Raw genomic sequence first — 21,514 nt, 5'->3', positions numbered from 1 at the left:
ATCATCTGCTGTTTACATGCATCCAAGCTAATACAATACTGTCATAGACCTACACAGCATTAGGCTACCAGGCTCCTAATATCCGTGTTACTCCTTGTATTCCAAGGAGTATATGCAGAAACAACTTGGTATTTTGCACTGTTGTGGGTTTGCAAATCTACATGTGGAAGAACATAAGTTTAGTGCAGGATGTGTAATTGCAAAACTAAGTCAGGATTCTGTGCACAAGCCTCTGTAAATGGAAAGAATCTAGCATACATGTTAATTGGACCTACAATGTAGAGATAAAAATGAAGCCATTATGTTTCATTTTTACTGTAGCTGTACAAAAGCTGAGCACAAAAACTTCTCTCAAGAATGGATCGTGGGAGGGGGGAGAAATAGGATAAGTAGTTGCCAGCATCATTCATAATGTATTATCTACAAGCTCCATTGTAGAAATGCCATGGACTTCATGAGGGTGATACTACTGGTCTGACAGGGTAGTAGCATGGTCACCATACCCACTGTCTCCCCTACACTTGGGCAAGAATTAAATGAATACGAATAGCAAGCAACTTGCTTCTTCAATCACCCCTGCCTCTTCCATCATTGGGATTACTAGGACTAAATGGGCTTTTATATATAAGTGAAGGGGAACTAAAGGAGGAAAAATTCACTGGATGACAAAATCAAATCAGTTGTGGTAACTGATATGCAATTCCTGCCTAAAGTGCAGCACAATATTTGTATTTAAGTCACTACAGCTTTCAGCACTCTATTCATCACACTAACATTACATACGTTCATATGCATGTTAAGACACCATAAGTGCTTGTGGTAAAATGCAAACAAAACAGTATTTTACATGATAAACTTTTTTAGTTTGTACTTCTATACAACTGCTTCTTCTGCACACATATTCTTGATCTAAGCATATTTAATTGTGAAATACACTTACTTGACCTCTATAAAACATGTAAAAGAAAGAAGTCAAGAAAGAAGAAAAGCCATTTATAAAAAAAAAAGCCATTTATATATCAATAGATCCAAAAGTAGTTGAGAGCAATTGCATACGTATGGCTAACCGTTTGTTGGTGGACTGACTTAAAGTTACTGCACTTTTTGGTATCCAGTTGAAAATACAGAACAGAATATATAGCGTAATCTTAGAATTTCAACAGTTGATTCAGGTAAACAATTCAGGAAACATTTGGAGATAGTAATATCAGGTGAAACCTACCCCAAATGACATCTAATTGGCAGAAGGAAGTAGCGAACAGATGCATAAAACATGATCTAAAATCCAAAATAAGATTGAAGCTTGCTATACAAGACAGTGTTCAACAACCTATTTGAAAGGGGAAAAAATAGCAGCTATAGCACAAGAACCTTAACTCATCAAGGGCACAATCCTAACCCCTTATGTCTGCTTTCCAGCACTGGCATAGCGGTACCAATGGGAAATGTGCTGCATCCTGCAGTTTGGTGTCACTCATGGAGGCTTCCTCAAAGTAAGGGAATGTTTGTTCCCTTACCTGAGAGCTGCATTGCCCTTATGTCAGTGATGGAAAGCACTGACATAAGGGGTTAGGATTGTGCACCAAGTTACCTACTGCCTATACTGGTTGTGCATTAATCAGTATATACAATTTGGTAAACACTGTCCAGTGACAGCTCAAATATATTTATACTCGAAGCAAAAAATTTATATTTTATATTTAATTTGGAAGTTAATGACTGTCACAATGCTATTCTCCAACTCCACTGCAGCAAGCTTATGGGGTAAGAAGAAATACTTGACAATCTGCACACGAAGAATAAGCCATTAATTTCAGGTTAAATGTGTGCTTAACTGTTTCCTATTAAAATCATCACAACTTAGGTGTTAGTTTGTGGGATGACATTGTGCCAAATCTAAAGCTTGATGCTGAATAACCTTCAACCCAAAGTATTTTGTTCAGTAACCAGTTAAAACCCTATCGATGTCTTCTTAGTACAGCTGGAACTTGAAGTACTCTTAAGTAGAGATCAGATTCCTCCTTACTAACCAAAATTAGGTATACATAATTCACACTCACTTTGTATGCAACTGTAAAAGTAATAATACAAGTTGTATCTTGAAAGTAGCTCAAGGTCATAAGCAAACTAACCCAGCCCCATGTGCTAAAAGGACTAAAAGGATTTGCCTAAAGTTTTGCAGCAATCAAGATCTATAGCTTCTCAGTATCGTGTTCACGTGGTGGCTTAAGCATTGTTGTAAAATATATGAACGGCTTCTTTCAGTCCTTGCTTTTTTGCTTTTCTGGATCAAACTGGGTGCTTTCGAACAAAATTTTGTTTCTTATCCCGTCTTTAATCATTCGTTGCTGGATCCTTAGTTTTGCATTATTGTATCTACAATAGACCCTTAGGTAAGAAAAGAAAAAAAAACAGCATGATCTTTCCAGCATCTTAGAATAACTCAAAATGCTTGTCCAGAGACTCTCTTATTCAGCTAGCCAGTAGTTTAACAAGTAACAAATATACAAGCATGCCCCCTTATATACGGGGGTTCTGTTCTGGAACTCCTCGCGGATAGAAGAACCCGCGGATATGGGCCTGTCCTCATGGTCTGGGGTTGCTCCTTTTGCCTCCAGCGGGGTCCTGAGCCCAGCAGAGGCCGCAGATGCCCATCTCTGGCTTCTGTCAGGCTCAGACTGAGTTCTGAACATGAAAAAGTGACTTCAGGTTTCTCGGAGAAACCGGAAATGACTTTTAAATGTCTTATAAGGCACTGGAAGGCCTGGGGGAGGCATCCTGGGGAGGTGGACCCAATCTGCGAATACCTGAAACCGCAGATACAGGATCTGCAGATATGGGGGTCCCCCTGTATACCACTTGTCAATAAAAAAGTTCAAAAAGTAGTTTGCTGAGCAAAACAAAAACTTATAAAACATGATATATATCATCCCGTTTCACAGAACTTTTTATCAGGAAACTAGAGAATTCTAAGGCAAAAAGAGGCTCTTATAGGTGCTGATTTTAGGTTGTACAGGTGAGGGGCTCTCCTGGATGGCACAAACATATTTCAGTGCAAAGAGATGGGACTGTTCTCCAACTTTGGAAGAGGCACTGGCAAAGACAGGCCATTAATTCCCTCACTGCCCACATGATTTCAAAAATTGGTTTTGAAAGAGAACAAAATATTTCCTGTGTAAAATTTGCAGGATTTTTAAATTATGTAATCAGAGAACATAGATACATGAGAAAGTTGGATGAAACTATTGTCATTAGAATTAACAAAGATCCTTGATAGATGAATGTAGACTACCAGCATTGGAGTACGCACTGAAAAGACTTCCCTGGAAACAGGGAGGTCTGATAAGGGTTGCAGGAGATACAGATGGGCCTTGTGTTCCTAATAATGGTTTGGCATGCTGTGTTTGATCATGCTTATGTGGGGGGGGGGGAGATAACAGGCCTTAATTGAGCCCAATTCTGATCTCTTTGCATGTGTGCAGCTGTGCTAAAACAGAGATGGAGCATGCCTTAATGCATTTGTAGCACTTCACAACTCCAGAAGCATCATACACACCAACATCCTAAAGTTGTTAGGATAAAACCTCCCACTCCAAAGTCACAGGATCGTCTGACTCTACCTGTGGGGGGGGGGGAGAAAAAAGAGAAGCTTATTTTATATTCAGGATATGTGGACAACTATAGCAGTTAGATAATAGCAAGGAAAAAATCCCAGGAATATAATTGAGAAATACACTGAACCCTCAATATAATGGAGTTTAACAAACCTTGGAAATAATGGACACTGTCTGCTTCTTTAAAAACTAATCATGTATGTTTTGCAGATGCATGTGTGCATTGTCACTACTCAGTAGTGCTTGTGAATACTGCATGTATTTAAGTAATGTGCTGGAGAAAAATGGGGAGATATGCGAATGTGTGAAGAAGAAACAGAGAAGGCATCACACACAACACATTTTCATGGCTCTTCACTTTTACTTACTAGTCGCTAAGAAGTGTCCAAGGCCCACAGTTATGGCACCCAATGATCCATACAACACAGATTCCCGAGCACAAGGGATATTTTTGACATCAAGTATTCCTAGAAGCTTAAATGACTCTCTCTGAAACCAAACAAAAAACCAAACAAAAGATGCCACATCAGAACATCTTCACAGAATGATGCATTTCAATTATCTAGCTTTCTGACAAGCAAGAGGGATCATGTATAACAGGAGTTCCAGAATGGGCTCCTGTATCTTTAATTGCCTTCTACGTAATTACTAAAAGGAGTTATTATGATGGTGCAGTTTTATTTATTTAGCATATGGCATATAAGACATGGACTTAGATATCAGTTAGACTAGATCAAATGTCAATATCCAGTTCATGCAGCCATTCAAGGACAGAGCAACCTTCATAGAAAAAGTCAGACCATGGGCCATATATTTTATATGTCTATAAAATAACGAGACTGTGATTCCACCTAGTAAACAAAGCAGTCAGAACCGGTTATAACTGCATATGTAGTAACCTTGAAAATGTCTGAACCTGCATGACAAGCAGCATTGTCAAGTTGATTGTGAGTTGCCATTTACCGTATTTTTCGCTCCATAAGATGCACTTCCCCCCCAAAAAAGTGGGGGGAAAGCGTGTGTGTCTTATGGAGCGAATACTGGGGGCAAGGTCTGCACCGGGGGCAAGGTCCTCATTTGCACAGGCGCCACAGGGGGAGGGCAGGCAGAGAAAAAAGGGGGCAAGGTCCGCACCGGGGGCAAGGTCCTCATTTGCGCAGGTGCCACAGGGGGAGGGCAGACTTACTTTAAAAGTAAGTTTTCCTCCTCTAAAAACTAGGTGCGTCTTATGGTCAGGTGCGTCTTATGGAGCGAAAAATATGGTAGTTTGGTCCATAGTTAGTAGTTTGTGTTTTCTGTAGAGTGCTGAAAAAATGCTAAGTTTAAAAGTTGAACAACCTGTCAATTTGAAATTTTTAGTAAAATTGCACAAAACACCAACAGAATTGGACGCAGATCCAAACCTGTTTCATAAAGTAATCACTTGCGATGAGACTTGGATCTTCTAGTATGATCCTGAAACCAAAAGACAGTCAATGCACTGGAAAACACCCTCATCACCAAGAATGAAAAAAGCTTGTCAAAGCAAGCCAAAATTCAAAGCAATGCTCATTGTTTTTTTCGATATCAAGGGTGTAATTTTGGAAGAATGGGTTCCAGAAGGCACAACAGTTAAAGCTGAGAGAAAGAATCAGAAGAAACGGCTGCAACTGTGGAAAAATTGTTTCATTCTTCACCAGGACAATGCGCCTGCTCACACAGCACTTTCTGTGAAGCAGTTTTTGACCGACAATCACATTACTACACTTGGACATCCTCCATATTCGCCCAATTTAGCACCTTGCGACTTTTATCTTTTCCCAAAAATTAAATCAGTGCTTAAAGGGACATATTTTGAGTCAGTTGATGTTGTAAAAAAGAAAACGGCAGATATGTTGAAACAACTGACAGAAATTGATTTGCTCGATGCCTTCGACCAGTGGAAAACAAGTGGGGAGTATACTGAAGGGGACAAACATTAAATTTGTAATACCAATAAATAAACAGTCTCGTTATTTAATAGACATACCTCGTATGCCCTCAGTTTGCAGCCAGACACAATGTGGTACATGGTTTGGTGGAAGAACCCACAATCACACTGAGGGGTAGATACTAGCCCCCATTTAAACATTGATCACAACTAATGAATGCTTAGCAAATGGGCAAAGAGTGCATTAGATCACCTCAGCCATTTAGGGGGTGAGCTCCAACACACTTGATAGGTGGAAGGAGACTATGAAGCACGGTTTCCTAATTCTGTGGAATGCAAGAGAAAAGGCAGCTGAGCTGAACAAAGTACGAGTTGCTAAACCTCCAGTTTTGAAGTTAAACCTCCTAACACTCTAAACAGACCATCTATGCCTGACTGGTCCAGGAAAGCACAAATCTGTAGGTTCTGCAGGACCTCTTAGCATGGTTTGATACCATCAGCCATGGTGTTTCTGAGTTACATTTCTAGGCTGTATTGTTATGATTTCCATTGTTTTGGGTGGGGTGGGGTGGAGGGATAGGTAGAAGGTGATCATTGAGAGGTTGCTATTCCACTACATGACCATTAGTTTGCAGAGACTTACAAGGTTTCATCTTCTGTGCTATTGAGTTTCTACATGAAATTGCTTGGTGAGGTTATTTAGGCATCTGAGGTGCTGATGACACGTAGTTATATTTCTCCTTTTCATCAAGACTGAGAACCAGTGTCTGCACTCAATGATGGACTAAGTGAGAGCAATAAAACTTAGAGTCCAAATACTATCTAAATCCCTGCATAGCAATGCAGTAGTGTGGCTACTGCTGTATCCTGTGGGGGATTTTCAGCTGCTAGGGTTCTCCTCAAGGTAACATGACATTTCTCCCTTTGCACTACAGTAAGCCCAGCAGCTGCTATTGGTCAACTTGCAACTGTGCCAACTCAATCACTGGCACAAGTTTGTGTTGATCCAGGAAGGTGTTTCAAGTCCAGGAAGGAGTCGGGATTTGGTGTGCACCGCCACTGATCCCACTCCTCCTGGGTCTGATTTGCCCTCTTCTCGGCCCCTTCCCAAGGCCATTCTGCCCACCCCCACCTCCCTCCAGTCTCCTGTGCTCTGGTGAGTCTTTGGATCTGCTAGCCCATTGGAGGCCCGCTGCAAGTAGGCCCGCTGCAAATTTCAGCAATAACTGCTTTGTGACTGCCACAAAGCAGCCTCTACTGGAGCAACACTAGTTACACCAGTAGGGGAGGGGGCTAGGATTTGGCCATTAATCTTAGAAGTAGATGTTTTCAAAAGGACTGATTAGCTTTTGAAGGTTTCAGGTTTGCCGTCTGGATTTCTTCACTTGGAAAACTCTATAAGCAATGCTTCTAAGGGCGCAATCCAAAGCGCCCCTTATGCTGGCCCAAGTCCCTTGGGCCGGCATAGGAGGGTCGCAAACGTGCTGTAAAGCACATTTGCACCTCCGTTGCTGGGAGCCGCGTCGGCGCATTTACATGTGCCGACGCGCAGAGGCAGGCAGAAGCCTCTGCTGTGGCTCTCGCATTACTGCTTGCGTCGGCACTCTTGTGCCAACGCAAGTGGCAAAGGTAGGCGTGGGGAGGGTTCTTGGGAAGGGGGAAGGCGGGCCCGGGAGCATGCGCATGGGGAGCCGGGGCTGGGACCCAGCGGTTATGCCGGATCCTAACCCCCATCCCCGGGGAAAGCAGAGCAGTTTCATGCTGCTCCACTCTCCTCAGACTTGTGCCACCTCCAGGGGTGGTGCAGGTCCGAGGAGACCTATAGGGGTGCACAGCCCTTACCCACAGGTAAGGGGAAGAGCTTCCCCTTGCCCATGGCTGAGACGCTGCAGCCAACGAACCTGCGTTGGATGCAGTACAAGCCTCCTGGCATGCCTGCTCCAGCGCAGGTTTGGATTGCGCCCTAAGTTACATAGCAGTGGTGACCAGAAGCACCTTTACCTGCTTAGAATGGTATGGTAGACTAGACTATTGTCATGCACTATACAGGGAGTTGTTTTTGAAAAGTGTCCAGAAACTATAACTGATTTAGAGTGTATCTGTATTGTATTGGCAACCTTCAGTCTCGAAAGACTATGGTATCGCGCTCTGAAAGGTGGTTCTGGCACAGCGTCTAGTGTGGCTGAAAAGGCCAATCCGGGAGTGACAATCCCTTCCACACAGGGAGCAAGTGCAGTCTGTCCCTGGTCTGTCTCCCTGGCTATGGGCCTTCCTTCTTTGCCTCTTTGCCTCAGACTGCTGGCAAAGTGTCTCTTCAAACTGGGAAAGGCCATGCTGCACTTTACAGTGTAGCAGGCAAAATATTTTACTTTAGAGTGTAGTACACTTTCGAGCAGGGGTGCTCACACTTTTTTGGCTCAAGAGCTACTTTGAAACCCAGCAAGGCCCGGAGATCTACCAGGGGGGAAGGAAGCGTCTGACAGACACCCCCTTTAATGTATGGAGCCCCTGCTGGAGTCTAGTCAGTTTCCTCAGTTTTGTTGCTGCATGCCTGAAGAGCAGCTAAAGTGTCAGTTTCAGTGTCAGTTTAGTGTCAGCTAAATATGTCAGTTTCGTCTAATCACTAGACGAAACTGACATATTAACAGTTTGGAGAGACAGGACTCCGCGATCTACTCATTTTGCCTCGTAGATCGCGATCCACCTATTTAGCACACCTGCTTTAGAGTGTACACTTTAGAGAGTACTTTAGAGTGTACAATTTAGAGAGTACACTTTAGAGTGTAGCAGGCAAAATATTGAGCACATGCACTCCAATTTTCTATCAACCTCACTGGTTCCCAGTTGGTTCTGGAGCCCAATTTGGGGTTTTGATCTTTAAACTATTTCTGACCACGATATTTAAAGGACTATCTTCTCTGATATGAGCCATTTCCTTAGATACCCTCTGAGAGTCTCTGTTCATATTCTTCCATGGCCTGAACTGCAAGCAAGTGGCTATGAAAGAAAGTCTTCTCAGTGGAGGTGCCACTTTTTAGATCTACATCCTAAGGAAGACCTACCTAACTCCCTCATGTGAGGGATTCAAGACTACAGTCAATTTGTTGCCTATGGCTGTGTGACATTTTCTTTTGCTGCTACTTTAATAACCTTGTTTTATAAAGGGATGGCTCAAAACAGAAAGAAAGCTTTGGATCCTACCCTAGATTTTAAGCTTTATCCTTTTATTGCTGTAAGCCACTTTAGAAGAAAGGGTATAAATTCTTAAAATGAAAAATTCAAAGATTTCTGAGGAGACATACTTCTGGATTTTCAAAATAAATTAATGCTTTGAGGCTGTTATTGCTGGGTATCTAGTGCTGCTGCTAGTGCAGCGATTTTCAACCTTTTTCACTCATAGCACACTGACAAGGCATTAAAATTGTCACGGTACACCATCAGTCTTTTGACAATTGAGAAGGCACACCATGCTGCTGGTGGGGGGTTCACATCCCTCAATGGCAGTATTAATATTTATTTAATAAATAAATAAATTTGCCAAACTTCCATGGCACATGGCACACCAGTGTGTAGCAGTGTGCAGGCTGAAAATCGCTGTGCTAGTGTGTGCCTGCTTCTGCTCCTGCTGCGAAACTTGTTCAACACATAAATTGGCAAAAAAAAAGTCTATTAACAAGTACAGTACTTTCTTTCAAAAGGTAAGAGGCAAAAACAACAACAACAACAATAATAATAAAAAGGTCTATTAAAAAGTACTTTCTTTCAAAGAGCAAGAGAGCCTTTAGAAATCTGACTCATTTCTGGAGGCAGCATAAAATAATAGGTAACGGTTTCATTGTTAGGAGCAACTGTTGCATTATCATGGAGAAACTGAACCCAAGACTGACTTTTCATAATTAACAGCACAATCCTATGCATTTCTACTTATAGAATTGCAGCCTAAGAGTCATAATTTTCTAAGATTTTTTAAAAGCACACTATCATGTTGCAATATGTTTGCTTTTTGTAGAAAGCACCTTTCATTAACCCAGTTTTGAAATGTAAACTTGGAACATACTATATAAATTTCATTAAAAATATTTTTTCTCACTTTATACAAAAAAACTATAAGCACTACAAAACTATAAGCATCATTGTTAAGACTGCAGAACCCAGACCTCCATTAAAATATTATATATCAATAATGTCAAATTTGTGCTAGTGATAGTAAGTCAAATTGCTCAGTAACTCACTAGTGCCAGTCAAATTTGTGCTAGCAATAAACCAATGTGTAATTACGATATTTTCAGAATATTTATCACTGAATGCACTAAGACCCCAAGATATATACTGGTTCTGTTCCAGGAGCTCGCCCGGAAGTCAGAACACGTGTAAATCAAAACAGCCAGCTCTTGCTAGCCAGCGCTTGCACAAAAGTGCTGATGCAGTCATTCATAACTTGGATGTCCATAACTCAGGACTCGGTGTACAGAAGTGAGATGTACAGACAAGGAATGAGTTAGGCCTGCCTCAGATTTTAGCTGCATTGATGAGATTAGGTTTAGAGCAGTGTTTCTCAAGGTGTGTCCTCCACTGTGCCACTTCACATGGTCCACCAATGCAAAGAACCACAGAAGTAATTGGCGATGCCATCATTACCAATTAATTGTGGGTTGGGAGGCCAGACGCAACACGACAAACACCAGTAGGAGGCTCAGGGTGGACAGGAGAGCCTTTTTGAGTGTGAAAAAGCATGCTTAGGAGTTCTGCCACTGAGTCAAGCCTCCTACCGCTGCGTGCTGCATCACATTCCTGGTCTCACTGCCAGGCAGCAGGGGACCTGCGAGTACCCCAGACATCACCCCAAGTGCCACTAGCGGTACGCATACCACTGGTTGAGGAACACGGATTTAGAGCAGTGATGCTCAAGGTTTGTCCCCCGCTGTATGGTGCACCAATTCAAAGCACCGGAACTAACTGGCAACGACACCAGTGCCGTTACTTCTGGGTTGGGAGGCCAGACGCAGCATGACAAACACACAAAACCGGAGGGTTTCTCGAGCAGGGAAAAACCAAACCTGCTGCTGCTAGTCCTGGTCCCACTGCCAGGCAGCAGGGGAGCTGCGAAGTGCCTCTGGCAGAGGACCGCTGGCGCTGGGCTGGGCGCACCAGCCTTCTGGGGGAAGAACCCAGCATGCTCAGGGGAGGCCGCCTCTGAGCCTCCCTTGCGGGGGGCACCCAAGGAGGAGGCTGCCTGCGAGAGCCATTCCTGCAGCGCTCCCAGGCGAGTGCTCCCTTCGAGGAGGGACTCGGCGCCCAAGCCTGTCTACTCAGAAATCAGCCCCACTGCAAGCAATACGGCTTGCTCCCAGGTAAGGGTGTGGCTAGCACTGCAGCCTCAGGTGCAAACGAGACGAGGCTTCCACTCAGCGTTACCTCGTCCGGCTCCCTGGTCTCGCCCTCGCTCGCCATAACGCCGCTTCAGAGTCCCAGACCGCCTCCTCCCGCCCTGTCATAAACTACAACCATAGAGACCGAGACGCGTAGAGCGTCCACGAAGCGGTGGGGCCACTCTAGGCAACCGCCTCTCCTCGTTGTGGTTTTCTTCTCTCTATGGTGCTCGCCGAAAGTGGGCGCCATTTTAGGTCTGGAAAGGAGACTGCGAGCGAGAATCCTTTGTTCAGCGAGATGGGTCACGGAGCGGCGCGCGGTCGGGAGCGCGCCTCTAGCTGCACGCGCACTCCCTGCCTGCTCTCGCGCGGCCCCGCGGCCCGCTCGCGCCAGAAGCGTCACAGCAGGCGGCCGCCCACGCACCTTGCGGCGGCAGGGCGGGCGCCTGGCGAGGAGGCTGCGCGAAGGAGCCCCTGCCGACTCCTCGGCGTGAGGGCTCCGAGGGTCAGGAGGCGGGAAGGCCGGCCGCCCCCTGCCGGCGGAGCCTCTGGAAGGGAGAAGGTTTTCCTCGTGACACCACTCAGTCCCTGGGCTGCACTGCAGGCACACAACACACCACCACACACACACACTCAGAAACTCAACCCCTGGGCTGCAGTGCAGGTACACACGCACAACACAAACACACACGCAAAACCCATGGACGTCAGTGCAGACACACACACAAACTCAGTACCTGGACTGCAGTGCAGACACACACACACTCAGAAACTCAACCGCTGCACTACACACACACACGCTGTGGGTGACTGCTGACACACACACTCAGCCCCTGAACTGCAGTGCAGACACATACAACACACACGCCCAGAAACTCAACCCCTGGGCTGCAGTGCAGACACACACACACTCAACCTGTGGGTGTCAGTGAAGACACACACACGAACTCAGCCCCTGAACTGTTCCCCCAGTCCAGGGAAGGACAAGTGTGGCAGAAGGCTGCAAGCATAGCAGAAAAGATTGCTCACTGCAGGAGCTGGCCTGAGACTGCTCCTGAATCCCATTCCTGCTGCACCAGCACCTTCTGCTCTTAACCCCTCTGTGCATTTCCATTTCCTGTAATTATTCTGGAGCAGAAATGGTGATGGACTTTCTAAAGGCCTTGATAAACTGTGATCTTCATGGACAAGAACGTGGACTTTTGTCAAGACAGGAATCTGAATCTCTTGTGGCTCTCTAAGCAAATTATAATTAGCAGGCTCAAAGACAGGAAAAAAAATCCCACTAAACCAAACACCAATAGAAATGTGAAGTCCGTTTACCTCAGAAGATGCTTATTTTACGTTATTTATTTTAAGCCACTCCGAGTCTGTATGAGAAAAGTGAGATATAAATGTTAAACATAAGTGGATTGGCTTCTCTGAATTTGGAGATTGATATAACATTGCAAACAGTTTAGGCTTGTTGGATAGACACTGGGGTAAAATGTTTTTTGAAACAAGGTCTTGGAAAGTTGCCTAAAAACAACATGGCTGCAGGCATATACACACTTCCCTGGGACTAATCTCACTGAACTCAATGGGACTCCCTTCTGAATAGCTATGTCTAGGATTGCACTGTAAAGGCCCAATCCTACCCAATTTCCAGTGCCAGTGCAGCCATACCAATGGGGCATGCACTGCATCCTGTGGTGGGGAGGCAGTCACAGAAGCCTCCTCAAGGTATGGGAACATTTGTTGCCTTAACTTGGAGTTGCACTGCAGCTGTACTGGTGCTGGAAAATTGGATAGGATTGGGCCCTAAGAGAGGGAGCCAGCCTAAGTACAGGCTTTTGGTTATAGAATGTTTTACTTCTGGATAGTGCTGAAGCTGTATTTTTAAATTTAATCTACTTCATGCCTTTTAGCTACAGAAAGCAGACCTCATGGTGGCTAACAGCATTTAAAATATAAATCACAGCACTGGTAAAATAAATTACTGAAATATCTGCTATTTATTTAATCAAAATGACCAATACAGCAAATGGTATGCCAATGGCAGTAATATGTTCTTTGGTAATTATTACTGTCATTGATACCTGTGGTGCTGGTTATTTACAGGAAATAAATATTTATAAGTATTTTGACACTGAAAAGTACTATCCAAATAATGACATATTAGACAAATCTGAGCTGAAGAGTTGGCATCCTCTGATGTTAAGGTTTTTCTGTTGCTATTCTGTGGTTTAGTATGATATAGAAGAAAGAGGTGGGATAGAACAGAAAAATAATACTGTAATGGGGTACAGGGGCAGTGTTTGGAACTTAGTAGAGAATGCTTTATTTTCTAATGCAGAATCCAGTGCTCCACCATAGTGGTCTGGGTATTTATCTGCAAATTATATATATTATAATACATACACAATAATTAATATGTTGTGACTTCAGGTTGTGGAGCAGGACCATTTATTCTGGCTTATGGATGGGAGACATCAGAAAAATTATCAAAAGCATCACTGTAATGCTCAGCTTAGGAGGCCTCGACCAGGAAAGGAAAGGTCTTGGGCAACTCATATTCTCAACCTTAGGAAAAAGCTACACCCTAAAATTAATACCATCATTAGTACAGATGAGCTTAATTTTGCTTTCAAGAATAGTGGCTGATGGACAAGTGTTTTTCCTTGTCAGATCGCTGGGGATAGAGGCTGTGCAAGGGCAAAGGGCCTATTCCCTTGCCATGCTACCTTCTAGGTGCCCCCCACCCCAGTTACTGTTTTTGAAATAAGAACCCATCAGTGCTAATGACGGGACTTAATGTTAACACTTACAGCCCAATCATGTTCATCACTCAGAAGTCCTACTGTGTTTAGTGGGAGCTTTCTCCCAGGAAAGTGTGTATAGGATTGCAGCCTTAGTTTGGCTGTCAGTATTCCATTTGTGCATAGTAATAGTATGTACCTAATTTACAGAGTTGTTGTAAGGAACAAGTTAAGATTGGATAGATTTACAAAAATGAAAGGAATTTTCTTTTTTTAAAAATAGGTCTTTTTCTTATAGTTAGATATACTGAGAAGACTGGCTTTTCATAAGATATTTTAAAGATGTTCTCTTATACTGTGGCCCAAATCCTGACTGATTTTTAGCACTGGCATAGCTGTGCCAATGGGGCATATGCTGCATCCTGCAGTTGGGTGGGACTCATGGAGGCCTCCTTAGAGTAAGAGAATGTTTGTTCCCTTACCTCAGCATTGCCCTTATGTTGGTACTGGAAAGTGGGTTAGGATTGCGCCCTGTGTATACTTTTTGCTGCATGTGGCACCTAGTTTAGAAAGGCAGGGTAACGGGTTGTAAATATTACAGACTATAAACCTTCCTCCATTTCTTCTTACACATAATTAGGACAGATTTACAAGGACATTTTTTTTCTGATTTTTGAAAGATTATAATTTCAGATATCTGGACTTCATGAAAATATTCAGTATGCCATCTAGTGGTTGTTTTTGAAGTTGTCTACTCTCAAGAAATATAGTTGGCCCTTTCTCAGAGTGCATTCAAACATACTGTAAATAACAGTGATTTTCAATCTTTTTCATCGCACAGCACACAGACAAGTCACTAAAGTTGTCAAGGCACACCTTCAGTTGACAAGGCACACTGCACTGACAGCAGGGTTTTGCATCCCCCAGTGGCCCTACTAACAAATGATCCTCCCCCAAACTCCCACGGCACACCTGCAGACCATCTGTGGCACACCAATGTGCCACAGTGCTGTGGTTGAAAATGGCTGGTATATAAATTTTGATTCCATAGCAGGAACACACTAACCTTGCTTTGAACAGCCATGCAGTCTTTTCCCTGTAGCAAGCTCTGGAAAAATATGTTCCATTAGCAGCCAGGGGACCGTGCACCATTCTGATTAGCTGTTGCTTTTGAGGCTTATGAAGCCCCCTCCCCAGGAATTTCTTTAAACTAAAAATATTGAGTTTTTAAAAATTAATTAAAGTAATGCACGAATGTTTAATCAGATAAACCTGCAAGTGTCTTTCTTTCTTTCTTTCTTTCTTTCTTTCTTTCTTTCTTTAAGATCACCCGCATGGAGTGGAAGAGGCACACTTTGAAGCAAGTATGTGTGTTATTTGAGGAGAGAAGTTGAAGTTGAAGGGAAGCCAAGCAGGCAAACAATACAACATCTTGTTTGTATGTCTGAACACACACTCAATTTCAGCAATAGCTACTGTTTTGTTTTTATCTTACAACATTTATATCCCACCTTTCCTACCCAGAGTGCAGCCCAGGGCAGTATACAAAGAGTTAACACATAGAAGTGATCAAATAAAATGCAAAAACAAGTTTCAGAAACAAAACATGTCATAAAACAAAACAAACCATCTCCCAAAGGAAACAAAGATCAGTGGCCCAGGAAAACAGCTGAAACAACCAACCAACCAAATGTTTACAATGTGTCAAAAGGAATGGAAGAGCATTCCATATGGCTCGTGCCACCAGCAATAAGATCCTGCTCCTTCAGATGCCTTATATTCCTCAGCTGCCTGGAGCAGGTCCTCTGTTGATGACTTGAACATACAAGGGGACTTATATGGGAGATCCCTGCAAATAATGGGTGACATTTAAAGTAACTCTTCTATGAATTCAAGCTGCCTTCAAGAACAGCAGATGTGTTATGTTTGTACAAAGGGTACTTTTGCAAGCAGAAGGAGACTTTGCATGTGCAGAATGCTGTTTTTATCAGAGGGAGCTTGCATTTACACAGTGCGTTTCTATTCATTAAAACATTATTCTGGAGACTTCCCAAATTGATTTTAAAAATTTACATGAGTTGATATGAGTCTGGGCTCTTTCAGGGAGAAAGGTAGAACAGGAATGCAATTAAATAAATAAATAAATCCGCATATGATCAATCACCGCAGACACTCGCCCATAAGTTGACCCCACAGATAAGTCGAGGGCAGGTTTTGAGTCAACAATCATGGAATTTTCTATGACCCTCGGATAAGTCGGGGGTTAAACTTAGAGGGGTGTCTGACTATAGTTTTGTCTGATTTTACCCAGGCCAGATCCTGAAAAATAACCTACCACTAATTGTTACCTAAGAACTGTAGCCTCTAATTTATTAAAAACATAGTAAAATATCATAAGATACATTTTTATTCTTTTTAAATTCTGGTCTTCACCACCTTTTTGTAAGCACTATCATAGTAAGTGCACTGTAAACAACATGCCAGTAAATCAGTGGTTCCCAACCTGGTATTCATGTACTCCCAGGGACACTCAACAGGACCTTTAGGGGTACTTGAATAAGAATGGCATAAAGGCAGAAAAAGGCAGGTCCTGCTCCAGAATGCCTTGCAAGGACCACCAACAGCTAGTTTTTGGTCATCAATTAATGTAGGAACCAGTGATTGAAAACCAGCACAGTAAAAAAGCTGAAACATAATATGGAAAGTGATCAATCACCCAGAATTTCTCAGCACACTTCTGGTGCAAAACAGTGCAAAGGCAGAGTCTTCTGTTCCTCAAACATATAAAAAGAGAAAACACTGTGATGAATACATGAAGTCTGGGTTTTCATAGAGAGGAGACAAGGGCTTGTATTATTGCAAACATTTTGCTAATATGAAGGGTACAATTTATTATTGCCAAGGGATATGCAAGTGAAAAAGGTTGGCAACCACTGCAGGAGAACCATGAATCAAATCCACCTGTAAGGTGTCTGGTGTGTTAAGCCAGAAGCTCTACATACAACATATAACACATAACTGAGAGTGTGCAATTCAATTCACAGCAGAGAGATGCAGCTGCATATATTTGCAATCCTTTTTACTCAGAAGTAGACCCACTGCTTTCCATGGGTGTTATTCTTAAGTAATGCTGCATTTGCCTGGGAATTGTTGCTTCAAATGGAAAGGGGATGGAAAGGGGATCCCATCCTGGTGTTGAAAAAAAAGACCTCTGCCAAATGCAAAGCCTTTGAAAAAGGGAATCAGGTTGCAGCAGCAAAAGGGAATGGAGGGGAATAAAAGGTTAACTTTGGCTGAAACGTCCCAGGAAAGCAACTAACCAGCTGCCTGCCTAAGCTTAGCAGAGAAAGAATCTGTTCAGAGTTGAAAGGCTCTGCCCTCTGATTGACCTGGAGATAAGGTGAAGTGAGAATTGAAGCTTGATTACTTGGCAAAAAATTCAGGTACTATACCTGAGTAATTCCTTTGCTATTATTCTACTTGAAGGTTACCTCTTTGTTTAATTAAATGGGACAGGTAGCCCAAACATAGTATGAACAGGGATCAATGGTGATAGATGTTTTGCCAAGGCTGATTCTGCTTGGTTAGAAAAATACAGTAGGTGATGGAGATATAATTGACCAAGCTATCAGTACTTCCAAATAATGCAGCCATTTGTAAAACTAATTTATTGCTCATAATACAGTTGCAGTTTTGTATTATGGAGAAGTCTTACAGTGCCCTCCTAGACATTACTCAGAAGTAAGTCTCATGGAATTCAATGGGATGTGCTCACAGGGAAGTATATGTAGGATTGCAGCTCATAAATGCCTTATGTAGCTTTTAGGTTACTATGATAGAATGTAGAGCAATATGTTTTTCAGTATTCCCAATGCTATCAGGTGTTGCAAGTGTTGTTGCTTCACCAAGAGAAAAGATCAGTTCAAATATAAGAATTGCTTTGTTGCATCAGACCAGCATTCTGTTTCTAGCAGCAGCAAACTACCTCTGGAAGCTGTCAAAACAGGGCCTGAAGGCAGTGGTCATCCCTTATTTATCCTCAGCATCTAGTATTCAGAGGGATATTCTGAACATGGAGATCACAGCCATGATTCTTGTGGCTAATGTATAGTAATATATAGTATGTGTTATAGTAGAGTAGTTTATTACTATTATTGCTCATTTATATCCTATCCTTCTGTCAAGGAGCTCAGGATAGTATACATGGCTCCTTCCTGTCTTTTATTGACACAACAAGCCTGTGAGTAGATAAGGCTGAGAGACAGACTGGGCCAGGATCATTCAGTGATCTTCATGGCTGAATGGGAACCTGAACTCTGGTCTTCCCAGCCCTAGACCAAACACTTTCACCGCTATACCACACCAGTTTTTGTGCACTGACAGTATGAAAGGAAAACTTAACTAAAGAAACAATTCATACACAAAATGTCAGGTTGATGGTGCTTTAATTTTTTTAAGGAAAGAATTTTATATTTAAAAAGGAGGGGAAAGAATTAAAACTCCTCTGCTCAACACCAAGTAACCTATATCATGTCATAGGAAACATCAAATAAATCCAGTGGAATCAGTTCTTGATCTTCATCTATTTTTTCTTTAGGCTGAATCTTCCAGGTGCTCAGCCTCTTAAACAGTCCCAGAAAAGAAGCCATTTTCTCTTTGTTCCTATCTTTCTTTTCCAGCCTGTTTTTCACTGCCTCGCAGTTCCTGAATTGATTTTTTTTCCTTAAGAACTCCTTGAAATACCACCAGCTGTCAGTACCAGCATACCTTGTAGTCTTTGCCTTTGCCTTTGCTCTTTGCATCTTGGTTTTGATGTTTAGGAAAGCCATGAATCTGTCATTCAGCCTCTTGACATTTTCTCTTAGCCGAGGTAGTTTTTCTGACAGTTCTAGCATGTTCAGATTAATATATTCAGGCATCATTCAAAGGGCTTTCTAACGGAAGTATTGCTTTCACTCTGTGAACAGGAAAGTGTTATTTAATTGTAGTCAGTTTAAAGACCTTAAGAATTAGGATTTATTAAAAAAATATTTACTAACCTTCTAACTGTGTTTCAGCTTATTATCTGAGCACATATCCATGGATCACAGCAGTATCTCTGTTTCCAGCAGTGAAGACACAACTGCTTATTTAAGGATTAGTATTCTGTTTCTATGAAAGCTGATGACATCACTATTGCTTTAGTGACTTCATTGTAATGAAAGGCTAATGCTTATGCTCCAGTCCAGGGAAGGCCATGTGCTAAAAAGGTGTTGTGCACCAATTCTGTTGCAGGAGGCATGCATTGTTAACAGCTCCTTCAAAAGTGGGTAGCTCTTTAAACCTGAGCATGGTATTAAAGTTTTATTCTGTATTTTGATCAGAAGCAGATAGCCTCACCAGGGGCTATGTGCATATGCAAGATGCATGAAGCCATGCAGTGGGTCATCAGCCACATAAGATGCTCCAATACAGCAAGATTCTGCACCAGGTTCTGTATATGAAAAGCAGATCTTGTCCCTGTTCTATGGATATAACATTCTCACCGTGGATGGTAGGAGGTTACTGGATTGCATCATCTCTATAGTCAACAGCTCCCACTTCTGAAGATGGAGTTATTTGAGCATATGTAATCAAAGTAATATAATTTTTGTGGAAATATGAAATTCATATAGTAGACTGCTGATGCACTGAAAGCAGTAAAGATATTGCAATGTTTAGTATTTGTGAAAGACCAGAATGGAGGCGAACTTAAAAGATGCTATAGTCAGAGAAACGAAGGGGAGGAATAGAATTTGAAGTGTTTGAAAAAGGGAAACTGCATAATGGACTACAAAGGAAGAGAATCTAGTGAAGGAAACCCCATAATAAGATTTTGTATGTGCTGTAAAGTAAGATATTTTGTGTAGTGTTAGTTTTCATTGTCTACAACTCATCTGTTTGCCCTCTTCAGATAATACAATGCTTTATTTAAATGCTTGTAGAGGGGGAAATGGAATGACACATGCTGCCCCTGCACTTAATCTAACACATTCTGATGAAGGTCAGAGCAGAGCCTGTGCTCCTATGACTCTACACTAAAGAGAACTCAGCTTTGTCAGGATGCCCAGTGGCATGGAGAGTGCACGTCTCGCTTGCTTGCTTACTCGCTCCTTTCACTGAACGTACCTAGAGCAAAGGCAACTGCTGCAACCCATTCTCCTGTTTTATTATTTTCATGAGAACAACTTTCCACATTTAAATTTAGAGTACTGAATGCTCCTTTCCCAAATAGATGTTCCCCACACTACAGTATACCTGGCTGTAAGTTCTTGAAGACCTGTTTTCTTAGTGGTTAGGACCCAATGTACTCTCACTAAAAAGACAGATGCTGCTTTGGGTCACCTATAGCAGGGGTGCCCAAACCCCAGTCCTGGGGCCACTTGCAGCCCTCGAGGCCTCTCAATGCGGCCCTCAGGGAGCCTCCAGTTTCCAATGAGCCTCTGGTCCTCCAGAGATTTGTTGGAGCCCACACTGGCCCAATGCAACTGCTCTCAGCGTGAGAGCAACTGTTTGACCTCCGATGAGGGCTTCCTCCACTGCTTGCTGTTTCACATCTGTGATACAGTACCGGCAACAAAGGAAAGGCCAGCCTTGCTTTGTGCAAGGCCTTTTATAGGCCTTGAGCTATTGTAAGACCTTCATTCATTCATATAAGTTCATCTTTAATATATTCATTTATGTAAACTTATGTAAATTTATTCAAACTTTAAATGTAAATTAATTCTTTTTTTTCCCTGGCCCCCGACACAGTCTCAGAGAGATGATGTGGCCCTCCTGCCAAAATGTTTGGACGGCCCTGTACTATAGTAAGCAGCCCTGAATAGGCCTAGGGGGAACAAAGAAGTAATATCAAGACAGACTCCTGGTCAGCCTGCAATCCTTACACGACTGAGGATTCCTATGGCCTCCAAGGTCAGCCTCAGCACTGTTTTTCCTGCACAAACACTCAACTCTGTCTCCTGTCAAATACTGAATTTTATAAACCAATAATCTGAGAGTGTGAAAAATGCCCACTGCCTACACGCCATTTTTTGCCTATTTGTATCTTTGAATGCTTTTAACGCCCCAAGAACTCCTGTGCTAGGTCAGCAGTCATAGAGTTGCTAGAAAATTCTCTTATAACATTCTTGCGCTTTCTTTGGAAGCTTCATTATTTCCCAGTTATGTGCTGGATGTGAATTCAGGGTTTGTGCCTGGGGCACAAATTTGCTTAGCAACAGAGTTGCAAACCTGGCTGCGTAGATGCAAGGTGTGGGATGGAGTGACCAGATGGATTCCATTCTTCTAGAACAGGTAACTTGATGCCATCATCAATGCCAAGTTATAGCCCTGTATTTCCCAACCCACAGGAAATGTTAATTGTCCTCTACCAGTTGTTTAAGTAACTCATTTATTGGGAGTGCAGAGAGGAATGCCCATTTGCTCACTGCAGGAGCAAGGACAGGCTTTCTTGAGCAATATAAGTAGCTTAACCCATTTCTGCCCAGCCCACAGGTGTACACATTTGATCCCTGTTGTGTATATGCAACGTTGTGCAGAAATGGCTAAAGCTGGGGACTGTCTAGCTCTAGCTAGATGGCATTAAGGCAGGGTTTCTCAAACTGTGGGCTTGCAACCTGTTTGGTGGGTCCTGACATTGAAACTGACAAGGAAAATGCATCGAGCCCTATGGAAAGTGAAATGAGCCACACTGCATTTACTCATGAGTGAACCTGCCTTGGTTCATTGCAAAGGCCAGGCCAAAAAGAATGCAATGCCACCAGAATGGTCCCATTCCAATGAATTCAGGCCTCAAAAACACTGAAGGAAGTCCTCCCCAACTGACAAATGTACTGAACCCTTTGGAAAGTTTAACTGCGCTAC

General features: G+C 42.7%; 1 protein-coding gene across 1 annotated transcript; it reads right to left on the bottom strand.

Annotated features, from left to right (window-relative positions):
- Window positions 1-992: 992 nt before the first annotated feature.
- Window positions 993-11,017, bottom strand: COX20 (cytochrome c oxidase assembly factor COX20). Its single transcript, XM_066617679.1, has 4 exons — window positions 10,939-11,017; window positions 3,983-4,103; window positions 3,557-3,620; window positions 993-2,388 (listed from the first exon to the last, which is right to left on the bottom strand). The coding sequence occupies exons 1-4, from the start codon at window positions 10,972-10,974 to the stop codon at window positions 2,262-2,264; spliced, it is 348 nt and encodes a 115-aa protein (XP_066473776.1). The 5' UTR covers window positions 10,975-11,017; the 3' UTR covers window positions 993-2,261.
- Between the last annotated feature and the right edge of the window lie 10,497 nt (window positions 11,018-21,514).

The sequence above is a fragment of the Tiliqua scincoides genome, chromosome 1 (assembly GCF_035046505.1).
Source record: "Tiliqua scincoides isolate rTilSci1 chromosome 1, rTilSci1.hap2, whole genome shotgun sequence".
Lineage (NCBI taxonomy): Eukaryota > Metazoa > Chordata > Lepidosauria > Squamata > Scincidae > Tiliqua > Tiliqua scincoides.
Note: the sequence above shows the minus strand (reverse complement) of the source record. Positions and strands in the feature narration are given on the sequence as shown.

What these genes read in the sequence shown, in the direction of transcription:
- COX20 (XM_066617679.1), bottom strand. Translation starts at nt 10,974, where the DNA reads ATGGCGAGCGAGGGCGAGACCAGGGAGCCGGACGAG. An exon ending in AGACCAGGGAGCCGGACGAG is followed by an intron (nt 4,104 to 10,938) that starts GTAACGCTGAGT and finishes GTTTGGTTTCAG; the next exon opens with AGAGAGTCATTTAAGCTTCT. An exon ending in CTAACAACTTTAGGATGTTG is followed by an intron (nt 2,389 to 3,556) that starts GTGTGTATGATG and finishes TTCTTACCTAAG; the next exon opens with GGTCTATTGTAGATACAATA.